This window comes from Dysidea avara, chromosome 3 (assembly GCF_963678975.1).
Source record: "Dysidea avara chromosome 3, odDysAvar1.4, whole genome shotgun sequence".
Lineage (NCBI taxonomy): Eukaryota > Metazoa > Porifera > Demospongiae > Dictyoceratida > Dysideidae > Dysidea > Dysidea avara.
The window spans coordinates 33,783,410-33,805,749 of NC_089274.1; the positions used below are offsets into that span (position 1 = coordinate 33,783,410).

Consider the following 22,340-nt stretch of genomic DNA (forward strand, 5'->3'; position numbering starts at 1 on the left):
GTTTGAAAATCTTTGTCTCATCAATGCTTCCAAATAGACGCAAGATATGAGTGTTAGCTTACCTCATGTTGGACGTGTGGTTTACTCTCATCATTTTCTCACTGTTTTGGCTTTGTGCTGGTCATAGGAAGGACTTGTGAGACATAACTTACCTAGCAATGGATTTAACTTATTCAGCAATGGATTTACCTGTTTATGGGGAACATGAAGGTGTGAGTTATGCTTCTCTGTAAGACTGCAACTTATTTAACCACCTGTAGTATTTTTACTGCATAAGTTGACCTTTCTGTTGATACCACTTTGTAGTGCTGTAGCTTCTAATGCTCATGGCTTCTAGGACTGAAACTTTGGTTGACCAGCTTTCTAGATGAATGGAATGTAATAAACTGGAATTCAAAAATGTGCAAACATGTGGGGTTCTTGCAAATCCAGTCATGTGTGTATATAAATACACTCTACATTTATCTCACTTCAATCACAGTTGGTCTCTTCCCATCAAGATCAAATGGGTAAACAGAGTCAGTAATCTTTGTCACTGGTTGAGCTTCCCTCCACACATCAGTGGATGGGTTAAGTGGTAACATTGTGTCCAACTGGTCAAGTTCTTTTTTGCTGCACACACCAACCATTTTCTGAAACGGAAACATCCACCATATACACATGTAGGTACACGATATATATGTGTATATACAACACACTTAGAAGGGATATGACTGGAATATGCACATAACTCCCAAGAGTGTGCAGCACTTGAGGGAAAGTGTGTATATATCAGTTCTATCCTGAGTAATTGTGGTATAACTATCAGGACACACGATAATCATACATCAGTGCTCATTATCTGCAGATTGGAAAAGAGCATATATTGTACCCATCTTCAAAAAGGGCAATCGTGCTGCTCCTAATAACTATAGACCCGTATCCTTAACTTGTATATGCTCTAAAATTCTGGAACACATAGTGTACTCACATATATTCACCCATCTATCTCACCATAGGATTTTATGCGACCAACAATATGAATTTCGTCAATCAAGATTGTGTGAGTCCCAGCTCACACTAACAGTTAACGACTTTGCTGAAACACTTAATAGAGTAGAACAGTCTGATGTGGTATTTTTGAATTTCTCCAAAGCGTTTGATAGAGTGTCCCATTACCACCTATTTCACAAGCTTCATCACTATGGTAATTATGGAGATGTACTAGACTGGATAAAGAACTTTACCTTGAATACATCTCAACGTGTAATAATTGATGGTTAAAAAAGTGATGTCTCTAGCGTCTCATCTGGCGTTCCTCAGGGGACGGTGCTTGCTCCACTACTGTTTCTTTGCTCTATTAATGACTTGTGTTTAGGGGTGACTATTGATAAAATTTATCCTGGTCAGAGCATATCAAACAAATAACCAAGAAAGTCAATAATGTAAAATGCTTTTTACAATGTAATATAAGCAAGAGTCCCCCCCCAAACCAAATGTGATTGTTACAAGGCTCTTGTTAAACCTATAGTAGAATACGCAAGCACTGTCTGGTCACCCCACATGCAGAGAGACACTGATACCATCAAAAATGTTCAAAAGCGTGCAGCGAGATTTGTAACTAACAATTATTCCCGGTACGCAAGTGTGACTGAAATGTTATCCAACCTGAGCTGGCCCACGTTAACCAGATGTAGAAATGAACAGAAGGCTATAATGTTATATAAGATCATAAACTGCCAGGTCGATATAAATGCTGACAATCTCCTTATTCCTAACCCTGACATCTACCACACCAGAGGACACAATAAAAGATTTAAAGGATTGACTCTTACAAATTTTCTTTTTTTCCGTCCGCTATTAAAATTTGGAATTCCTTACCCCAAAATGTGATCAACTTGACTGAGATTGAACAATTCAAGCACAACCTAGCTGGTCTAGAGACTGTTCTTTAACTAATTAATTAGTAATTATGTATGATTGTAATTGTATTATAGAGGGATTGCATGTGTTATGATGTATTTTCGTAAAGTGCTTAATAACCGTTACTTGTCAGACATTTGTGAGGTACGTGAGTGAAGGCTACAGCCATTCTCAATGGTTCAGTGTAGAATGGAACACGTTCGCTAGGTTAGTCACTTGTGTAAACTAGGATAGCCGTCGTCAAAATTGTACAAAGCGTTAATGTTCACGACTAGTTGACAAAAAATTGATATTACAATTGTCCAACTAGTGCTAGTATTTAATGTTTGTTTCTAACCTTATCCTAGCTTTTTGACAGAGATTTTCTTATTTGGTAAAGCGTGGTGACCAAGTAAGTGTATTCGCCCCATTGTGTACCATTGAAAAGTAAACCTCACAAATGTCAGACTAGCAACAGTTGTTAAGCATTTTTATAATTCGCGCCACAATACTTTTCGCATGCAAACCCTCTATTGTTTCTTTTGTGCCACACTCTTCTTGAGGTCTGCACAATACAACAACAAATAATAACAATGATGTGACATGCAGCCAAGTAAAGCTAGTGTGGAGCATGCAACAGACTAGTGTGTGCTTTACAGGAACCAAGAAAATGCCATTTTCATGATTCTGTAGTTCAATAGTTCCTGAACGGAAATTAACCAGTTTTGCTAAACTTTTTTACCCTGGCCTTTTTGGAGGGCCACGCCCTTTTTTCACAGCTTGGTTGCTTTGGTATAGAATACATACTACACCTCAGTAGATGTAACAATCAGAGATAGTATATTTATAGTGTACCAGTTAGCAATGGAAATCAGCAGATTTATACAATGGAGTCAGCATTCAGGACTCAGACAAATGTACACCACTTGTCATTTTTGAAGTGTTCAAGGAGACATTTCCAGGTACATGATGGTAGGTCAATTTAGGCACTTGTTGTTGGAATTGTTTACTATTGTAGTTGAGGCTTTTGAAGATGTTACACCATACACGTATGGTAAACGTAGCATGATGTATACCACAGTATAACATGTGTATTTCAAAATTTGCAAAATCTTTCTAGTGCAAGAGTACCGATAATCCTAGTCTAGTACTTTAATCTAGACAAACCCTGCAGGATATTAGTCCCTGCAGGATATTAGTATGTACGTAAGTTAGGATATGGATGTATAATGTGTATGCACAGTGTGCAGGTGTGTGCATGTGAAAGCATGCAATATGTTTATGACGTAGTACATACAGTACATACCTTTCCTGTACCAGATACTCTATTCAGATCATTACGAGCACTCATCCTGATTTTCTGATCTTCTTGTTCTTCAGTATCCATAATGTCTGCAACATTCCTAATAGAAACACAACAACCATTTGAAATGGAAAATATGACCATCTCAGCAAACATGCCTAGTTTACACAAGCACACTTTTTAATTTTTTTGATAAAACAAAATAGGTGAAATTAAGCATGCTTCAAAGAAATAATATGATCTTTAATAGCACTAATAACAAACACACACACACACACTACAAAATACATTTACACATGTAGGAGGAGTATATAAATCATATTAAATCCCAGTGCGTGGGAGTATCAAAGCACCGCGCTGGGTTATAACTACCATACAGCTAGACAGAGCGGCGCTGCTACTGTACGATATATTAGTTATCACCCAGTGATAACTAACTTATCACCCTGTTGCGGAGCCACTCAGTCTCGTTCGTGACATCATAATAACCGCGAATGGTATTGTTTACCAATAGAACAAAGAGCCAAATAAGGAAATATTGATACAAAACACACCAATACAGCACTTAAACCAGCTAAATCTTACAAGAAAACTGTTAATCCTTTACACAGTAACACTACAAGTTACCAATACGATAGTTCAACAAATGTCAAGAATACTGTATAGCGGGTTATTTTCGAAACAGAAATTTTCGCACAAGAAGCAAAATCTGAATTTCATAATTTTGAAGAGTGCATATTTCGAAGTCCGGGTGGATTTCAAATAAACAAAAATTCGTGTCACAAATTATGAAGATGAGTGAATGTTTGCCAAAAACTGACTTACTGATGGAATAATCCCCATTCCTGTGCACTGGAGAGAAGACTGAGGGAGTCTCGGGTGGAGTGAATTCACTGGCACGATCACACTCGATCATAGCTAGCTATCCTACCATAGATTCTAGAGCAGATGGCATCAATTTCCATTCTGGATCACCTGTTTTCTGGTTATTGGAACAGTAATGATACAGTTTACCCATTATCGTCAGCAATACTGAGCTAAAACTCGAGGAATACACAAACGAATCGCCGAAAGTTGGACGGTTGCTTTCACTTGTAAACATGTAATTTTTTTTTCAATCACTTGTGGGAATTTATTTTCAAAAAACAACTGGACGTGGGAATTTATTTTCGAAGAGAAGGGCCTCTTCGAAATATCCAAAAATAAACACCTTTTGAAAATTACCAGCTATACAGTAGTCTGCGACGATTTTTGCTCCAGCAATCGCTCCCAACGGTCACTATGGTGAAGAACTAACTTCCTCTAGCTTCTATCTCGGACTACGGTAGCCACTTGTTGGTCTTTATTTTTCTCTTGCACACCATGTGACACCACCATACCAACTTCTGACGACGGCGAATCGTACCTGGAATTGCTGCTTCGTGACACCGCCCTTCGCTACAGTTTGTAGGCAGTATGCAAGGTCTCTCTTGTAGCTACGAAGTAGAATCTCCACACAATTCGGACGAAATCTTCAGCACAGTGACAGGAACTTAAACCGGAACTTAATTTACTATCCGTAAACTTCTGCGCACTCCCACGCACGTACTGGGATATAAAATAGTTATATCCCGTATACTCAGATGATATCATTGTTATTACACTCGTCCTCGGCTCCGCCTTGTGTAATAACAATGATATCACCCTCGTAATGCGATATAACTATAACTTAACTCATACAAATTTTGTTAGTATCACGGATTTGTAAATATGGGCTGTAAGGAGGAAGTAAGACAACCGGGTGTTTGTAAATGTTTGTCTGTCATTCAGTTGTGTGTACTTGCCTGCAGTGTGACCACACATCAACAGCCCATTACAAATGCTGCATTCACTGTAGGGATGGGCGGTATTGACATTTCTGTCATATGATTATTGTCATGAGTCAATATCATGATTATCACAATTATTGTCCACTTAACCACTGTAACAAAAACACTAAAATATTCAACTAAATGACAAATTATTTAAGATGAATGATTAAAAAATCCTCAATTATTGCGATTATTAGACGATAATTGCCGATTTCGAATTAACAAAAATTATACGATGTCGATTATTGTCAACAAAATGATCACGATTGTCACGATAATTGTACAATTGTCCATCCCTCATTCACTGCCCTAGTTCTATGGGAATTTCACCACAACAAATTCCTACCTACTAATAGGAAAGCATACTAGTCAGTCTGACAACTTTTTAAATTACCACTATTACGCAGATGATCAAGTAAACGGCCCAAGTGGTGTCGATGTTTAGAACAGCTTTTAGTAGCATCTGGATTGTGCACAGAAGATGAAGAAAGACAAGTTAGTACATTCATTTACTGCTTGGGGGATGATGCTGATGATGTCCTTACTTCCATAAATATTTCTGCCGACAATTGCAAGAAATCCACAGAAGTGCCAGGAAAGTTTGAAAGCACATAAAAATGTGATATTTGAGCAAGTGCGTTTCAATGTCAGGGTGCAAACTGAGGGTGAATTCATTGAACAATACATCACTAATCTCTACAACCTGGTAGAGCACTGCAAGTATGGCATGCCAAAGGAGATATAATATGAGACCAGCTAGTAGTTGGCATCCACAATACTAGTTTGTCAGAACTACTCCAAACGGATGAATCAGTAACCCTACACAAGGCCAAGAAACTCATTCACCAAAGAGAGGCACTTAAAGAGCAATAATCCTTCTTAAAGAAAGAAGAATGCATATGTACACTAGAATATGTCAAACTGAAACCTACAGGTACACTCAAGATCAAAGTGTCACTGTGCTCCAGATGTGGTAAAAGTCATAACAGAGACCACTGCCAGGCTAGAGATGTGACTTCAATCAACGTGGACATTTTGACAAGATGTACTTCTCCAAAACAGTATCCGAAGACACACCTGATCCTGAGGACAACACCGACATCCCTTGATACCATAAACGACAACTCCCAACAGCCTGGTATATCTGAGCAATGGTGAATAGCAATGAAGTAGTGTTTAAGGTTGATACAGTCACTGTCAGGAGGTATATGATACCAACAGTCAGCCCAGACTTCACAAGTCAACAAAGATACTCTGTGGACCAAGAAGACAGTGAGTTGAGCTGCATTGCAGCACAGCTAAGGTACAAACACAACACAATACCTGTAATGTACATTGTAAAAACACCAAGCCATGGGTTTTCCAGCCATTGCATCCTTACAAAGGTTGGCAATAACACCAACAGTATTCCTTCCCAATTCACAGACCCATTTCAAGGGCTGTAAACAATGAAAGCCGAATATGAAATAAAAATCAAACAAGATGCCTTTTGTTTTCAGCCTGCCAGATACCAATTCCCCTTAGACGTAAGACTGAATAAGAGCTCAAACAGACGAAGGCTACAGGAGTTAAAGCAAAACTATTGGGCCAACAAATCGGTGGCTTGGCATGGTAGTAGTCCAGAAAAAAAACTCTAGAGGGATTTTCATGTGTAGACTTAAAAGCCATAAAACAAAACAGCTGCAGACCTGTTTAAACTGCAGCACTTCCTGATAAAATAGACTATTATTACTCATGAAACCTAGAAGTCATCCAGCTGTGTACCACCATCTCAGCTGCCATACTCAGATTCAGACATGGCATCTCTCTGGTAACTGACTAAAGACCACAGTTTAGCTACATTTAAACAGTTTTCCTCACAATATAGCTTCCATCATTCTGAGATACTCACAAAGCAATGGATTGATAGCAGTGAGAGGGTTATCTTCAGATCCTCACACGGCATTACTCAGCTATTAACTATACCACTAATATGGCACCTGCAGAGTTACTGTGGATGGAAAATTGTTACTGATTTACCTCAACTTGCCCCTCAGCTCAGTGGTGTAGCTAACACTGAGGCAATCAAGGCAGCTGCCTTGGTAAAAATTAGGAAACAGTTGAAAATTATCCTAGTAAAATATTTCACAGAATTTCTTGTAATTCAGGGTACTGACTACTGATCTAATCACTATAAAGTTGAGCAGATTTTTATAATGCCTTATTTTGATTATAAATATCCCAGTTGTAAAATGTGACATTAAGACTGATTTTCCAAAATCTGGTCACAAAATTTATTTACTATTTACACTATTATTAACAATAATAGTATAGCGGCATAGCCCCAAAATTAGCCAAATCGTGCACGCATGAAACTTTCCACATAAATAGTATTCCTCATGATATGTACTTTTTGATATAGTGCCATCACAGACTTGACCATTGGTGACATTTATGTCCAGTTTGCCCAGAAATTTGATCGTTTCTGTCGTATCTCCCTGAGGCATTAATTGGCATGCTAAAACATGGCACGAAAGTAAAGGTCTTGTTGAACGAAACAACTTTGAAGTTAATAGGTAATTCCGTTTTGAAGTCATGATTGCTTTTATCTCCTCCGAAATTTTCTGAGTTTACCTGCCCTTGGGTGTAAATTACCCATGGGGAGGTAAATTATCTCAAAATGCATGGGTAATATGTAATAGTTGTAACATGAGCATGAGGGCATACAGTTCAGGCGAAAGCCTGAATGCTCCTTGTAGCCCAGTCTACATTCAGATGTAGCCTGGCTAGCTGGGCTACATACAAAATGTAGCCTGGACAGCTCCTTTGATCTGAGATGTGAAAGTGTTACATAAATGATCATAACTTTGGAATAAAATCATCTATTAACTTCAAATAAAATCTAAGTTGTTTCATTCAAAAAGATCTTTATATTTGGTACAATGTTTTAGTGAGTTAATTAATGCCTCAGGAAGATAAAAACAAAAACGTGACCCTATTTTGGAAACCATACATTTGGGCACATTGGCCAATTTTCTTTTTTATAGCTACAATGAAGTACTGAGTGGTTATCTAACCTGTGTGAAAATTTTGTGATGATACGTTGAAGCATTCCAAAGATATGGCCAATTTACTGTACAAACTAACTTTTCATTATCAGTTTATAGAACTTATAGTGATCAGAAGTGACAAATTGATAACAAATCACTTTGTTGACAAAGATCACCATTCTTACAATCTAAAATTAATGAAAAGAGATCCTTGAGAGTTTAATCATGTGTTCTTTGTGCCTTTTCTCAATTAAATCACTTGTATTATTGTCTAAAGACAAGAAAATGTTTGGTTTTGGGAATGAGCAAATCACCCAATTTGTAAGTTAATTGTTGTCTCACGTATTGTGAAACTACTACATGGTCTGATATAATTCAATATATCTTCTAGATAAAAGAAGCTATGGGCGTGAAATTTCACAGCAAGAAGGCTTAATAGTTGCTTTATCAGAATATGTAATTTTAAAAAAATCTGTGAAATTTTCAATTGAGAATTCCCACAAATTTGCATGTGCCCAAATGTATAGTTTTCCAAAATAGGGTCACAAATGATGAAATCACTGGGCAAAAATTGGCCATAAAAGTCACCAAAAGATCAAATCTGCAATGGGACTATATCAAAAAATTTATTTCATGGGGAGTACTACTTAATTCACCAAATATCGGACAGGCTCCAAAATTGGATATGATTACTCAAGCTACAACAGGAATTTTTGAACAACTTATATGTCTTTAGATAGTTCAATGCTGTGGGATTTTGCACACCAATTATCAGCTTTCTCGGCTTCTTTGTCTGGTGGCAGCAGCCCTGCAAAGTCATTTCCGATTAATATGTATAATCTGGAAAAAAAGATCGTTTCATGGTCACCCACAGTTCACAAATCACACTTACATCCAATCAACGGTTTTATATCTTCACTTTGTAAAACAACTCATCTACTTTCTAAATATCCCCAGTTTATTTAATCAAATCTTTTAAATCATGATCAAATAAAATGAGATGTCACTGGAGTAATAATCGCACCATGAATTTAAGTGTACATAAGTATATGGTGTTAGTAAAAGTATACAGTACACATTTCCCGTAAACTTATCTCGTATAGTTAATAAAGTTTCCATTTATGGTGCGATTATTACTCCAGTGACGTCTCATTTTATTTAATTTGTACTTCGTGATTTAAGGGATTTGATTAAATAAATTGGGGATATTTAGAAAGTAGATGAGTTGCTCTACAAAGTGAAGATACAAAACTGTTGATTGGACGTAAGTGTGATTTGTAAACTGTGGTGTCCATGAATCGACCTTTTTTTTTCCAGACTATATGTATTAATCGAAAATGACTTTGCAGGACTGCTGTCACCTGAGGGCCTAGCAACAAGCTTAAAATCTTGTAGGTCGATTCTGAAAATCCTTACTAAAATACTCAGAAATTTTCAAATCTGAAATCTTTTATTGCAGATTTTCTGGAATCTATAGGATATTTCCGGAAATTACGTGCGGTTTTCTCAACCCTTTCCAAAAATCCTTGGGAATTTCTGCAACAACTTTCAAAAATCTTGAAATCTTTGCTAATATCTGAAATTTCACAGGCGATTTTTGGTGCTAATTGGTTGGTTGCTGACCCCTCGCTGTCACCAGCCAGACAAAGGAGCCGAGAAAGCTGAGACTTGGTGTGCAAAGTCCCACAGCCTTGAACTAGCTAAAGACATATCAGTTGTTCAAAAATTCCTGTTGTAGCTCGAGTAATCATGTCCACTTTTGGAGCCGGTCCGATATTAGGTGAGTTACTCTATGGAAATTTTCATGCTTTAAGCCATACCTATTTGAAACGTTGTCGCTCGGACCCAACTGACCCAATTTTGCACAGATTTTAATCAAGAAAAGAAAAAATTAGATCACGTGATACCTTTTAAAATGCTGCAAAAGATCAAGATACTCTAATAAAACAGTCAGTTGGTACAATTTTGATTTCAAATACAATGCTAGCTATTTGTAAACGTAAAACCAGTGTGTTCTTCACCCCCTGGCGAAGAAAATCTATAATAGCATCAGTGCAATGCTCATTGAACTACTAGCTATGTTTATCCATTTTTTGTTAGAAGAGATTTGATAGATCTGCATACAACTTTAATGCGACTTACCAATCTATTATATGGCTTGTAACCAGAAATCATAAGCATGTACATATAGAATAGCTAGCTGTTTTTTTTTTCTTTTTAAAGCCAGGCGTGCACCCACAGCTGGCCAAAGGCTGGCTGTGGGTGCACACCTGGTTTACTGAAATTGTTTTCGTAAAAGTGTATGTGTGTACCTATCTACCTATGTTTGTCTGTACGCACCCACATGAGCAAAATCATTAAAATTTAATAATGGTAAAAGCAGCTTTTACATAAGAAGTAAAAGCGAAATGAAGTTGTATTAAACTTCTGCACAGGTGAACTTTGCTCTGAGGTGGTTTCTTTTTGGCGGACTGAAATATGGGTGTGGCAACTTTCCTCAGACTACCTTCCCCTTGAGGTTTTCAGGCGTTTAACAACTAAAAAACAACGGTGCAGGCCTTGTACACCACCAGGAATAGCCTATTGCTTCAAGTTGAAGGGGGTGTATCCCTTACGTATGTGAACGAAAATGAAGAGCAGCTTTGAGACTTTGTCGAGAGAATTTGTGGGAAAAAACACATTAGTCACACTATAAAACAGTTTAGAAGATACTTTCTGTGCGTAATATGTTGGTAAAAGCGGTTTGTTTACAAACACTTCCTTAGCAGTGCATAGCAACGTAATTGAACGAATTACAAAAACTTCATGAATTACAAAATACGAGAATTAATTAGCTAATAATATTATTGCACAACCCAAAACTACCCTATTGTAAAGTAGTAATACATAGCTGGTTAATTCATAGTAGCATATACTGTCTGTAGTCAATTCCAGATGAGTTAGCTAGCTGCATGGTGCCTGGTTTTTAGAAGTAGGACATCAACTCTTTTTTTTTGCCTACTGACCGACCCATTTTGCTGTAAAATAAATCCGAGCAACAACTTTTCAAATAGGTATGGCCTTAGCTAGCAAGGAGGTGACACACAGGCACTCACTGTAGGTAGATCTGCGACCACGATCAAAGTCTTCACCGGCCGAAATTTTGCTTTGACCTGTGACTAAGAGCCTTTTCCGATCTTTGACCAGTGACTTAGCAACGATATTTCAGTACTTTTCGATTGCGGGTTGGAAATTGTTACCCTTGACCGTTTACTTGGCACAATTTTGGCGGTCTTGACCTTTGACTTAGACTTTGACCACGGTCGCAGATCCACCTACAGTGAGTGCCTGTGTGTCACCCGAGGGGTCCTTCACTTCCAGAAATGTCGTCGATGATCGTGGAAATTTGGCAATTTTTATTAGAAATGTAGAAATTTTTGTTGGGAAGTCAGAAATATTAACTGAAATTTTAAATACATAAATCCATACGATTAAAATTTTTATAATGTTTGGCATTGAATTTTGATTATTTCATCAGTGTAAGTTATATTGCATGGATTTATATGTGAATATACATGAAGCCAGATGCAAGGAAGATGGGTCACTATCAATAAAAGACGTATAGCGCCATCTAGATTATACGCACTAACATTTGTCCGTAACGTAATCTGCTTCGTAAATTTGTTGTATACTTTCGAACTGATTCGATGGCCACAGTGTAAGTCGTTTTGGTGTGTCCGTGGATTACTGGTGAGTGTTCTATTCAAATTCCTACCTCACCCCAACCGTGACAGAGTCACGACGGCTTACCAGACCACTAGTGAACCGTTTGGCTCGGCTTGACGGCTCGGCTTGATCCGTAGAATATACTATCTATGCTTGAACCCATGCTGAAACCATAATACAGTAGCCTAAGGCACAGAATATACTACAACTCAAGCTACAACTTCGTAGCACCCAAGACAGAAATTCGGAAATTTGGTGGAAAATTATCCAGAAATTAGAAATTTGGGTTGGCAAATTTCCATATTTCGTAGATGGATTTTGTATGTGAAGGACCCCCGGTGTCACCCCCTTGGCTAGTATGAAAAAGCGCACAATTATTGCGTTGTTCCGCCATGCTATAAATGTTTGAAGGGGTGAATGACATTACTGATTGTTTCAGGGATCCATGCACCAAGCTTAATCTATGTAATGCTTTTAATTGTTTTACTCACTGATTGGCGTCCAGTGCTTCTTGAACTTTCTTCGTACTGGTGGCGGCCCCCACGAGATTACAACACTGGTCGTAGATATCACCACCAAATTCGCCAACTGCACCAGCTGAAGTGGTCAAAAAACTCGTCACCATAGATCCTCCTTTCCCCACAACATTTCCAGTAGCGTAAATGGCGTCAGAGACACCAGCAATGCCTTTCTCGGCTAGCTGTTCTGCCTTCTTTCTCGTAGCAGATAAGAACTCCATCGTCACTTTCCCCTGGTCACTTTCCACGAAATTATCACTAAGGCGTGGCTTGGCCAATTAGCTAACACCTAAAAATAATTAACAAAATTGCCGGATGCGGCAAGCCAGGATTAGCATAAACAGCTTAACACTGATTGACTCTTATTACATTTAATTTTTCCTTTTTCCCTTCTACAATCAGACTCTGGAACCCCCCCTTTGTAATTTACTCCCGCCTACCTTAGATGAGTTTGTACCAACCTGAACATACACACCTGTGCACAACAATATTTTATTTCCGGCTGCACAGTAGCTAATTATTTTGTAGAACAGACTGTACACAGCAGTCACACCTAAGGCCGTGCAAAAGTTAATTATATATTTCTGGTCCTACCAATTCCCTGGTGTAGTTTTCAGTATGCACGTGTGTTTATACTTGTAATCCTCATGATCAATTCCCCAAAGTTGACCAGCACTACCGAAGAATTCACCATATGGAAACACCATGAAAAGACTGAAAAAAAATTTTTTTTTTAAATTTTTATTTATTAATGCTTTACAGCACAAGTGCTGAAGGTCTGTAGGACACCTGGTCCTACAGCCTGCTCAAAGACTTTAGCTACTTAAGATGTGTTTGAAAAGTTGGAGAAAGGAGAAAAAATCCATGACTGGACCTAGGTAGCCTCGAACCTGCAGCCATCCGATTTACGCTCGAACGCTTACAGGAGTCTACCAGGTGGTCAGGATGTTTGAATTTGAAATACCCTCAAATTTCATGGGATACCTACCCATGAAATTGAACCTCACCAATGAAATGATGTTATGAAAAAGGCATGAATTATATGAAATGATTTTTTCATGGCTTTATTTCATTGGATTTTCATGGGAAATGTTCAATTTCATGGGTATTCTCATTACATTTTCATAAGGAAAAATCCCAGTAGCGCAGGTCACCAGTTTTTTTTTTTTTGCAACTTTTTTATGTGGTAACTACACTACATTTGACATTGCTTTCTTCAACTTAAGAGGTTATGCAAGATTCAGTGGCCTGTCCATAATATCATAAGTGGATCTATGAGACCCTGTTGGGGGGAGGGGCACAGGAGGGCAAGAAGAGAGGGTAAAACAGTGTTTGCTCTGCTAGCAGGAAAAGGGATGAAATTCTACAGTACACAAGCCTAGTAATAATCTTAGGGGTAATTTTGTGTGTACTTTGAAAGCATCCTAGTAAAAACGATCCTATGCACTAAATCCCATAGGATTCCTGCTACAGTAGAAAAGATCACTATTGGAGTATGTGACTGCGTTATTAGAGTATCTCAATCTTATTTATAAAATTATAGTGACAAATCTATCAGTTTTGTAGCTCTGTTTGAAACCCATGCATAATACAATTAACCAACAACATAATATTATCCAGCAACACTTCATGGTAATTTCCTTGTCTCTAGTAACACATCACATTACCAATAAAACAAACTCTATGTGTGCATAAGTGTACAGTCTTTTTATTAACAGTTATCAATTCATTCTTAAAAGTCTATTTTATCTTTAATGCTTTACTATAAAAGCTCTAGCTAATCCACCAGTTATAGTTGATTTAATGTTTTCAGCAACACTGGATTCTCGGCTGTGCCACAAGGTGAAGTCATTCACATATTGGTGCCTTCGTATTAATAGCTCTTCTAATTCAGGAGTCAAAGTGTCTACAACTAGAGGGAGTTCATAGGTCTTTCTTTGTGGAGCATTAGGATCATCAATGTTGGAGGAGCCACCAGAAAGCCGAGGGATTTCTGTACCATCAATCACCACCATTCCTACAAATACATCTCTTTTGATATATTTGTGATTGTAAACAGTCAGTGTGAGAACAGATCCAGACATATCAAGAAGATCTTCTTTAATTTTCCTACACAGAAAATACTGTTGATGATTCAAATGCCAACACATTTCAGAAACCCATTCCATGTGCATGCACCAGTCACATTTCGTGGCAGTACACATTCAAGGACTAGCATGGTCAATTTATTTAAATCATATGGGTATGTTTTTCATAGTAATTTTTCACAGAATGGCATACTTTGATCTAAGCAACTATACAACTATACATAGCTATCCAACAACAACAAAAATTGCTTTCAGAGGATCTTCTGACTTTGAATAATTTATATTATATGTGGTACATAAAATCAGAGTTTAAAATTGCATCCTAAACTTGGTGATGTTTGCAGGTCATTAGTCACGGCTTCCTTTTGGCAAACATGACACTACAAACTGCATGAGTAGCAGGGCTGCACAATAAGTCTAAAGTAGTCAGTTGACATTAAGCAGCTATTGCATAGTGGGTACATTGTACGAGTACGATACACCTAGGAGGGGTCTGGGGTATGCTCGCCTTACTGTTCTATTAGAATATCTGACTGCTCTATTAGAGTATCTCGATCTTTATAAAAAGTGGCATGCTGGCTGAAATCTGATCAATCAGATTGGTGGCACTGAGTAGTGCATGATGTGAATTCTGTAATAGTACAAGCCATATACGTATCATTATTGATCTGTTGTAGGCTAAGTTATATCAAACAATGGAGGATAACAGTGCAGTTACATGACAGGTATTGTGTGAATGTTTCAAGTGTCAGAGTGATAGAAATTCAGTGAATTCAATGACACATAATTATAAGGAGCTCATGCCAACATATAAATTAACATACATGTTAAATTCTTTGTAGTATGTAGGATTCAGATCTTTACCCTTGTAGTCTGTCTTGACTGGTTTTGTTTTGAATCTTCTTTCAGGCATCAAAGCAACACACACATAGGGATCACTAAATCCTATAGAATACATAATACATGCATAGCTGTACACGTTAAAGGCTGATATACACCAAACAAACATATATAAGCCATGCATCTATATCATGTAAGAATTATTATATGCATACCATCTGGATCTGGTGCTGGCAGGTCTTTTCCCTCGGCCACTGTACGCACAGATGATAAAAATATTTGCATACCATCTGAATGCAATACTGGCAAGTTTTTTCCCTGGATCACTGCATGTATAGATGATAACAAACATAGTTATAAAATAACATAGTAATTGACACCCCACTAAGTAAAATATAGACTGCTGATGTACAACATTGCCTACCAGTAATTTCCAGTGTTCCTTTATTTTGAATGTACCCAACACTGAAGGATAATAGACCATTGTTCTTGTCACCACTTCTCTGTACAGAACACTACATCACTGATCACACTATATACTATTACCCTTACACTCCATTCAGCCAGACACATCAGATGACGATCTATTAACTCATCATCAGTTGCAGCTTGAAAATCCAGTATCTTATATATTTTCTAAATATAGAAACTATGCATATATGCAGGCATCATATTTTCATTATATAACATGGAGCATATCGGCATAAATTAGTGACATCAAAACTTTTTTGCCATTGCCCGTACAACGAAAATCAAAATGACAAATTTATACCACCACCCATGAAGAATGTTGGTTAGGGCATGATGTAGTTATGGTTAAAATCCATCACACTTCAACACAGGGAACGTTCACTTGTGAGGAGCTTTGTATCTTCAGCTTGAGCAGTGGGCTTACAGGCAAGGCGGTAGCTATTGACTTTGCAATCCAGCAGAGCTGCTATAGTGTTCTAGTAACTAGCAGGTGTGGATGTAATGGCTATCTTTTTTCAAACGGACACAACCTTTGCATTGCCATTCGCTTCTATCTACACTGTGTTTTAAATTTGCTGTAATAAATTTTCATTGTTACTAAAATAACAATAATGTTGCATCGAAAAATTTTGACATTGAAATTACTATAGAACATAATGACATTCTGGGAATTTAATTTTCTTCAAATACTTAAAATACATTTTTGACAGCTGATAGCTCACACACATACCTTGAATTTATCAGACTGAATTACATCTAGTGGTAGTCCATCTCCATTAGCATGGAAAAATGCACCTAATTCCTAAAAATGAATGGAATAATTGTATATATGTGACTATGTATGTAGTACTTTTATCCCTATATTGCTCAAAGGAAATCATCAAGTATATAGGCATTGTAGATTCAATGTTATTCTACTAAAGAAAGCTATCTTTGTGCCTCAGTTTATTGACCATGTTGTACATGTAGCTAAACGGAATGATGATGTTGACGGATTGACAATAATTGATTAGAGATAGTTCGTAAGATACTGTGTGTGCTAGGACTAAGTGGGAGACATGAAGCAGAGGATGTGTGAGACCACTTTTAGATAAATGTAACAAATTAGTCTTTTTGCTGTGGCTACAGTCTCAAAACCATCAAGATTGACAGACATTTTTAGCAGAGACGTCAAGTTTCACACAAAGTATGTGCTAGTGTAAACAGATGGTACCAGAAGGCTAAATCTATTTAAGCTGCAAGGTAGACCTAGTGTGGTGTGGCAGGACATTCACGCTATTCATAAGAGTAGAGCTGCAGTTAACCCAGAGCTGTGAGGAAGCAAAATAGTAGTTTATGTTGTGAATCAGTGGAGACACTAGGTCAATGAAGAGGTCATTTTGAAGGTGCTCTTAATGTAGAGAGCTCCTTTAATATGGCTACCATTGATGGCATTCAACTAATGGCAATAAGGGAAGAGATGTGTGATCCACTTACTGGTGACGAAGTGTTAACTGCTTTCAAGAATTACACTGCAAGTAACGACCTCTTACCTGTGGCCCACTGTTGGATTTTATAGTGTCATTGTTTGGTACAGTGTGGAAAGAGAAACAGGTACCTACAAAAGAGCATGATGCAACTCTAGGACTGGTTCCTTAGAAGGATGATTTGTCTATGGTGATAACTGGAGGGGTATCATTTTATGGGTTGTGATGGGCAAGCTGTTGGCAAGAATGATCAATGAACAACTTTAAGCGGTGGTAAAAGACTCAGTTGCTGACTCTCAGTGTGATTCAGGGCTAGTAAGAGGTCATGTGGATATCTTTTGTGTTGGTCAACTGGTGGAGAAGACCATTGAACATCTTAGCAAGATATTTCTCCAGTTTGTTGATCTCTGCAAGGTGTATGACTTTGTGCCAAGACAGGCCTCTGGTGTGCTTTACAGTGTGCCTGACTCTTTGGTTGATTTGGTACTTTCTTACATGATGGGATGGTTGCTACTGTACCAGTAAGTAGAGAGGAAGCACCACCATTTGCAGTGAAACAGTGTGCATCAACCCAATGCTCTAACTTTGTTTATTTTGTATTTTGAATTGGTTATTTGAAGTTGGCTAAGTCACTGTAATACAGCTGGAATTAAGGTACTTTTACATACCACTAGTCAGTAGGCTGAACAGTTTGGTATGCAAGAGTCTGTTGGCAATCTGTATAAGCTTGGCCTGGCTCAGATAGTTTGGTCATGTTGCACATAAGTGATGATCACAGACATGACCCCATGGTGTGAACAGGGCCGCCCAGAGAAATTAAGGGGCCCAGGGCAAAGAGTTAAAGTGGGGCCCTTGACCCAAGTTGTAAGGTGAAGACCAAAAAAAAAAAAAAAAAAAAAAAAGGTCACAACCTGTTGGCAATGACAATAACTACCCATCACCAACCATATCTCCTTATCTATAAGCTTGCTACACTGCTCCTCTGAAGAATACTGTGACTGCTCTATTAGAGTATTTAGATCTGACTGCTCTATTAGAGTATATCGATCTTATAAACAGGTATTCAGGGGGCCCTTCATGGGGCCTCCTGGGGCCCCTTTCAGGCTGGGGCCCGGGGCAAAATGCCCCAGTTGCCCCCCCCTGTGGGCGGCCCTGGGTGTGAAGTTTTTTTAACACAGCTATTACAGCCTTTTTTATAAACTAAGATGGTGTGATAAAATTAAACAGAATTTTAAGAGTTTTTCTTCTAGTGACCCATGGTACCTAAAGACAGATATTTATGGAAACCATTAATTACTTAAGGATTAGAGAATTTGCTGGCTGGACCACAGCCTCAATCTAACCCCTTTCATTGTGAGGCTTGCCAACAGATCTTTTATGAGAGTACAAGACATATCTAGACACAAATGTGCCTTCAACATCATGGCTGACAATGATTGGTTATGAGATTCTTCAGAATAAGCATCATCCATTGAATGGTTTCCTTCCAAATTGCAAGTGTAGGTGTGTTTGTGTGAATAATGGAGTCACCCAGTATGCAGCACACTCAACATAAAATAATGTAGGATGACAACATAAAAGGCCATGGCAAATTGACTGAATGTAATCTAATCCCCAGCCTCCTTTCTCTTGGGTGGCCCTTACAGATTAGATGGTTATAAGTGTCATCTTGTAAAGAGGGAGTCTCTAATTGATAAGTGTCAGCCCAAAGAACAGGAACTAGATAAAGACTGCAATGACTTGCTCTATAAAGTTTGTGAGAGTGTACAATAACATTGACATGTGCATCGATCATCAAGCACAGTCAAGCGCAATTAATTCACTATCATATGTAACTTAATATGAGAAATTATGAAGCTGATGAGACACACTTGACCCAACCGAAATACAATCCAAGTGACCTGGATAATCCAAATGACCCAATTACCACAATAATCAAAAATGCCATTGCTGTGTGGCGATTATAATATTTTGTTGACAGTAGACAGTACATTTGTGACCAATAGGTCTGGGAAAACTGGTCTTATCACTCATGACAGCAGGTTTGATTTTTCACTATGAATACAGAGCTACATGAATAAACTATCAAATTTCACTGTCAAAATCAGCCAGCCTTGCATGGTCTGCTTTTGCTGGCTGTTTTTCCCAAGCCTAGTGGTAAACTATACAAATGGTCTGGAGCTTTGATGGAACTCCAGCCAACCTGGGGATGGTTGTCTGTGGCTGTACAGGTGTATGTGGCTGTACAGTTTTGTGGTGTTGAATAAAGATCTGCACTGAAAATTTCCTTTCATTTTAAACAGTTTTGATACATGAATGGCCCATAACTTGGCCTAATTCATCCCAACGCATTCCTATTTCATTTGCAAACAGCACCTTTCCCTCCCCTCCACCCCCACCCACTACTCCTATTGGAGCTTGCCTGACACAGTCTATGTAAAGTAAAAAGCTATCTAAAATGATGGGAAATAGTGGTAAAAGGACAAAGTTAAAAAAAATTATAAAGGTAAGTGCATACTGTGGTATGCCAAAAAGCATCAGTTAGGCCATCTAACAGTGAAAAAATCAAGCCCTAGCCATTACTGAGTTATGTTGTCTGAAGGCGTTAGTAAGTCATTCTGTCAGCAAAAAAATTCACTAAATTTTTATTTTTAAAATTTTAAAACAATTTATTGGAAGAATTTTGGGTCGTACTTTTGGGTTATACTTCACCAATACAGCCAAGGCACTTTGAAGGCATTATGAGGCTGGTTTCTGGTCAATACTTTTGTGAGAATGTGTAAACTTTAATATAGGTACAGTTCTGTCACTGTTCTATTTGGTGAGAATTCATTTTTACACTCAAGTATCTAACATATAATTATTACATCACTCACTTTTAAAGTTCCCAAAAGGCGTTTAGCAGTTTTCTACAAAAGTCGATAATAATGTGTTAGTTAAATTAACAACACTCAATGAGGTGGATATTACACTAACCTTCCCTAATTGAGCATCGACAACTCCAGTAAAGCAAAGTACAGTAACATACCAAATCTTCCTCAACATGCTATAGCACATAGCCTTGTACTACACAGTGTTACAGCAAGTGAAGGTTTCTCACATTTCCAGTACAGACACCAACAATGAAGTATGAATGGTCCCCATGTTCTTAACTAAATACTGCATCAGTGGATCAATAGCCTATTGTAAAAACTTCAAAACATTTATTATAAGTTTAATAATCCTCACTTCCACAAGGTCAACTTTATGGTCTATCTCCATTATCACCTTTAGATGTGCTGTGATATCATTTGATATCTAATTGAGAAATATAATATGAATAGTGTACACATTTAACAAACATGTCTGGATATTATAAAATCATGATATGGTGCAAAAGTGCAGTTGAGAAAACACCAGCACAAAGTTGTTATGTAAACTATCAGACCAACAATTTCCAAAGCAATCACAATTTAATTTTGTTTTCAATTTGCTTTTGTCTGCTGTTGGCAGCTGGTTATCAGATCATCTTCTGTACAACCATGCTAAATGTACTGACTGCTCTTTTTTATTATTATTAAACAGAAAATAATTACAAGAAAGGTATAAGCCTGTAAGGTCCTTGATCTATATACAAGTAAATATCTGATAGCTAGAAAAATATCCTATGAGCTATTCTTTTAAAGGCTGGGGACAGGGACAATATACAGTGCAACCAGTCACAACTACTATGATATACACACAACCAGCATACAACCAGTGACAAACATTGAGTATATGTTTACGGCCATACATTGATGTATTTATAGTTACACATCGCATTTACAATTCATATTTCATGATGGCTATACAAAGAAACAACCCTGGGGACTAACTAGAGAGGATGGTCAGATGATGAATGTGTTTGTTTTGTGAGATATCATGCAGCCCATACGCTGGCTGTTCAGCTTGGCCTTGTGTATCCATTTTGAAGCCTAGCTGGTGCCCATCCCATGTGATCACTCATGATAAAGCCAATGGAGTAAATTAAATAAAACAGTGGAAACTCTACAGACATTACTTTTTTGAAAACTATGGATAGTTTTATCTTTTGGTGAAAGCATTTACATATACATATAGCTGCTGGGGTTGGTGAGTTATATTTCCTTAAATATTACAATACATTATTTGTGAATCTGAATCAATACACTCCAATATTCAGTCACAAAATATAAGAGCTGCCTTCATTTACCTGTTCACCAATACTTGATATTAATTGGTTGATACGAATCTTCACATCATCATCAGCACTATTGATCAAGTTGATAAGGGTTGTTAGAGCTTCTTCACCCTGTTGTTTTCCTTCTACTGCTGCCAGATTTGATATCATTGTATCAAACTGCAGTGTTTCTGGTATCCTTGACAATTCTTTTCGTACATACTCAATGTCATTTAGGCTAATGCACAGCTGTTGGAATTAAGTTTTCTGCAGTTACTTAAATGTTCTTGCTTTGATTGTAGTATAGTGCATGGATGGATCAAAGGCTGCTGCCAGTGTTATGCTGTAAACTAGTTTTTGTAACACACCATACAATCTGACCATTACTTTAGTGGTTAGTACAAAGGTTATCAAAGTGATGATACACTTTGAAGACAGTAAGCTCAGCTATGGTCATATCTTTGTGGAAATGGCGAACACAAGCCAAACAATGGCTAAAATGATACCAGCCTTCAATACCACATGCAATCCGTCATACAGGTATCAATAGGTTGAACAATTAGCAATCCCAGGCTTGAACACTATAAGCCAGTGCTTTATAATACAACTACATAGGTGCCTTTGATCCATGTGTACAATATACTTCAAAACAACTGTAACATGCCCAATGGATGTTCTACTAACGTACTTGTTGAGTAACTAAAAACTCTTTACTACTAGAATCAAAATGAAATCGCATTTTTATCAAGTGCTTGTGGCTCTCTTCTACATAGAATCTTGCAGCTTTGGAAACATTCTAGAATTGAAAAAAAGTGCTATACATATTCATGAGAATGACAACATTTTGTCAAATGTGTTACATAGATACTTTTGTGCATGAACCTCATCTACTAGGGCTTGTATGGAACTAAAGATTCTAGTAATAATGAACATACAAGTAGGTCACAATGTACACAACTCAAAGGACATTCTGTTGGTATCGGGGACATATATCATGCATTATTTCATATACA

General features: G+C 37.7%; 2 protein-coding genes across 2 annotated transcripts in view; both read right to left on the reverse strand.

Moving 5' to 3' along the window:
* Nucleotides 1–12,564, reverse strand: part of LOC136250802 (uncharacterized) — a 34,823-nt gene extending 22,259 nt beyond the window's left edge. The window contains exons 1-3 of the mRNA XM_066043101.1: nt 12,260–12,564; nt 3,188–3,284; nt 471–632 (exon numbers count right to left, since the gene is read on the reverse strand). Of these exons, the coding sequence (XP_065899173.1) occupies nt 471–632; nt 3,188–3,284; nt 12,260–12,507 (507 nt within the window). The 5' untranslated portion in view covers nt 12,508–12,564. The remainder of the gene's footprint in view (nt 1–470; nt 633–3,187; nt 3,285–12,259) is intronic.
* A 1,344-nt stretch (nt 12,565–13,908) lies between these two features.
* The window catches only part of LOC136250803 (BAI1-associated protein 3-like), a 53,986-nt gene continuing 45,554 nt past the window's right edge, over nt 13,909–22,340 (reverse strand). The window contains exons 25-36 of the mRNA XM_066043102.1: nt 22,016–22,123; nt 21,361–21,576; nt 20,379–20,447; nt 20,251–20,330; nt 20,127–20,196; nt 20,027–20,059; nt 16,415–16,486; nt 15,766–15,849; nt 15,638–15,716; nt 15,429–15,539; nt 15,198–15,318; nt 13,909–14,395 (exon numbers count right to left, since the gene is read on the reverse strand). Of these exons, the coding sequence (XP_065899174.1) occupies nt 14,038–14,395; nt 15,198–15,318; nt 15,429–15,539; nt 15,638–15,716; nt 15,766–15,849; nt 16,415–16,486; nt 20,027–20,059; nt 20,127–20,196; nt 20,251–20,330; nt 20,379–20,447; nt 21,361–21,576; nt 22,016–22,123 (1,401 nt within the window). The 3' untranslated portion in view covers nt 13,909–14,037. The remainder of the gene's footprint in view (nt 14,396–15,197; nt 15,319–15,428; nt 15,540–15,637; nt 15,717–15,765; nt 15,850–16,414; nt 16,487–20,026; nt 20,060–20,126; nt 20,197–20,250; nt 20,331–20,378; nt 20,448–21,360; nt 21,577–22,015; nt 22,124–22,340) is intronic.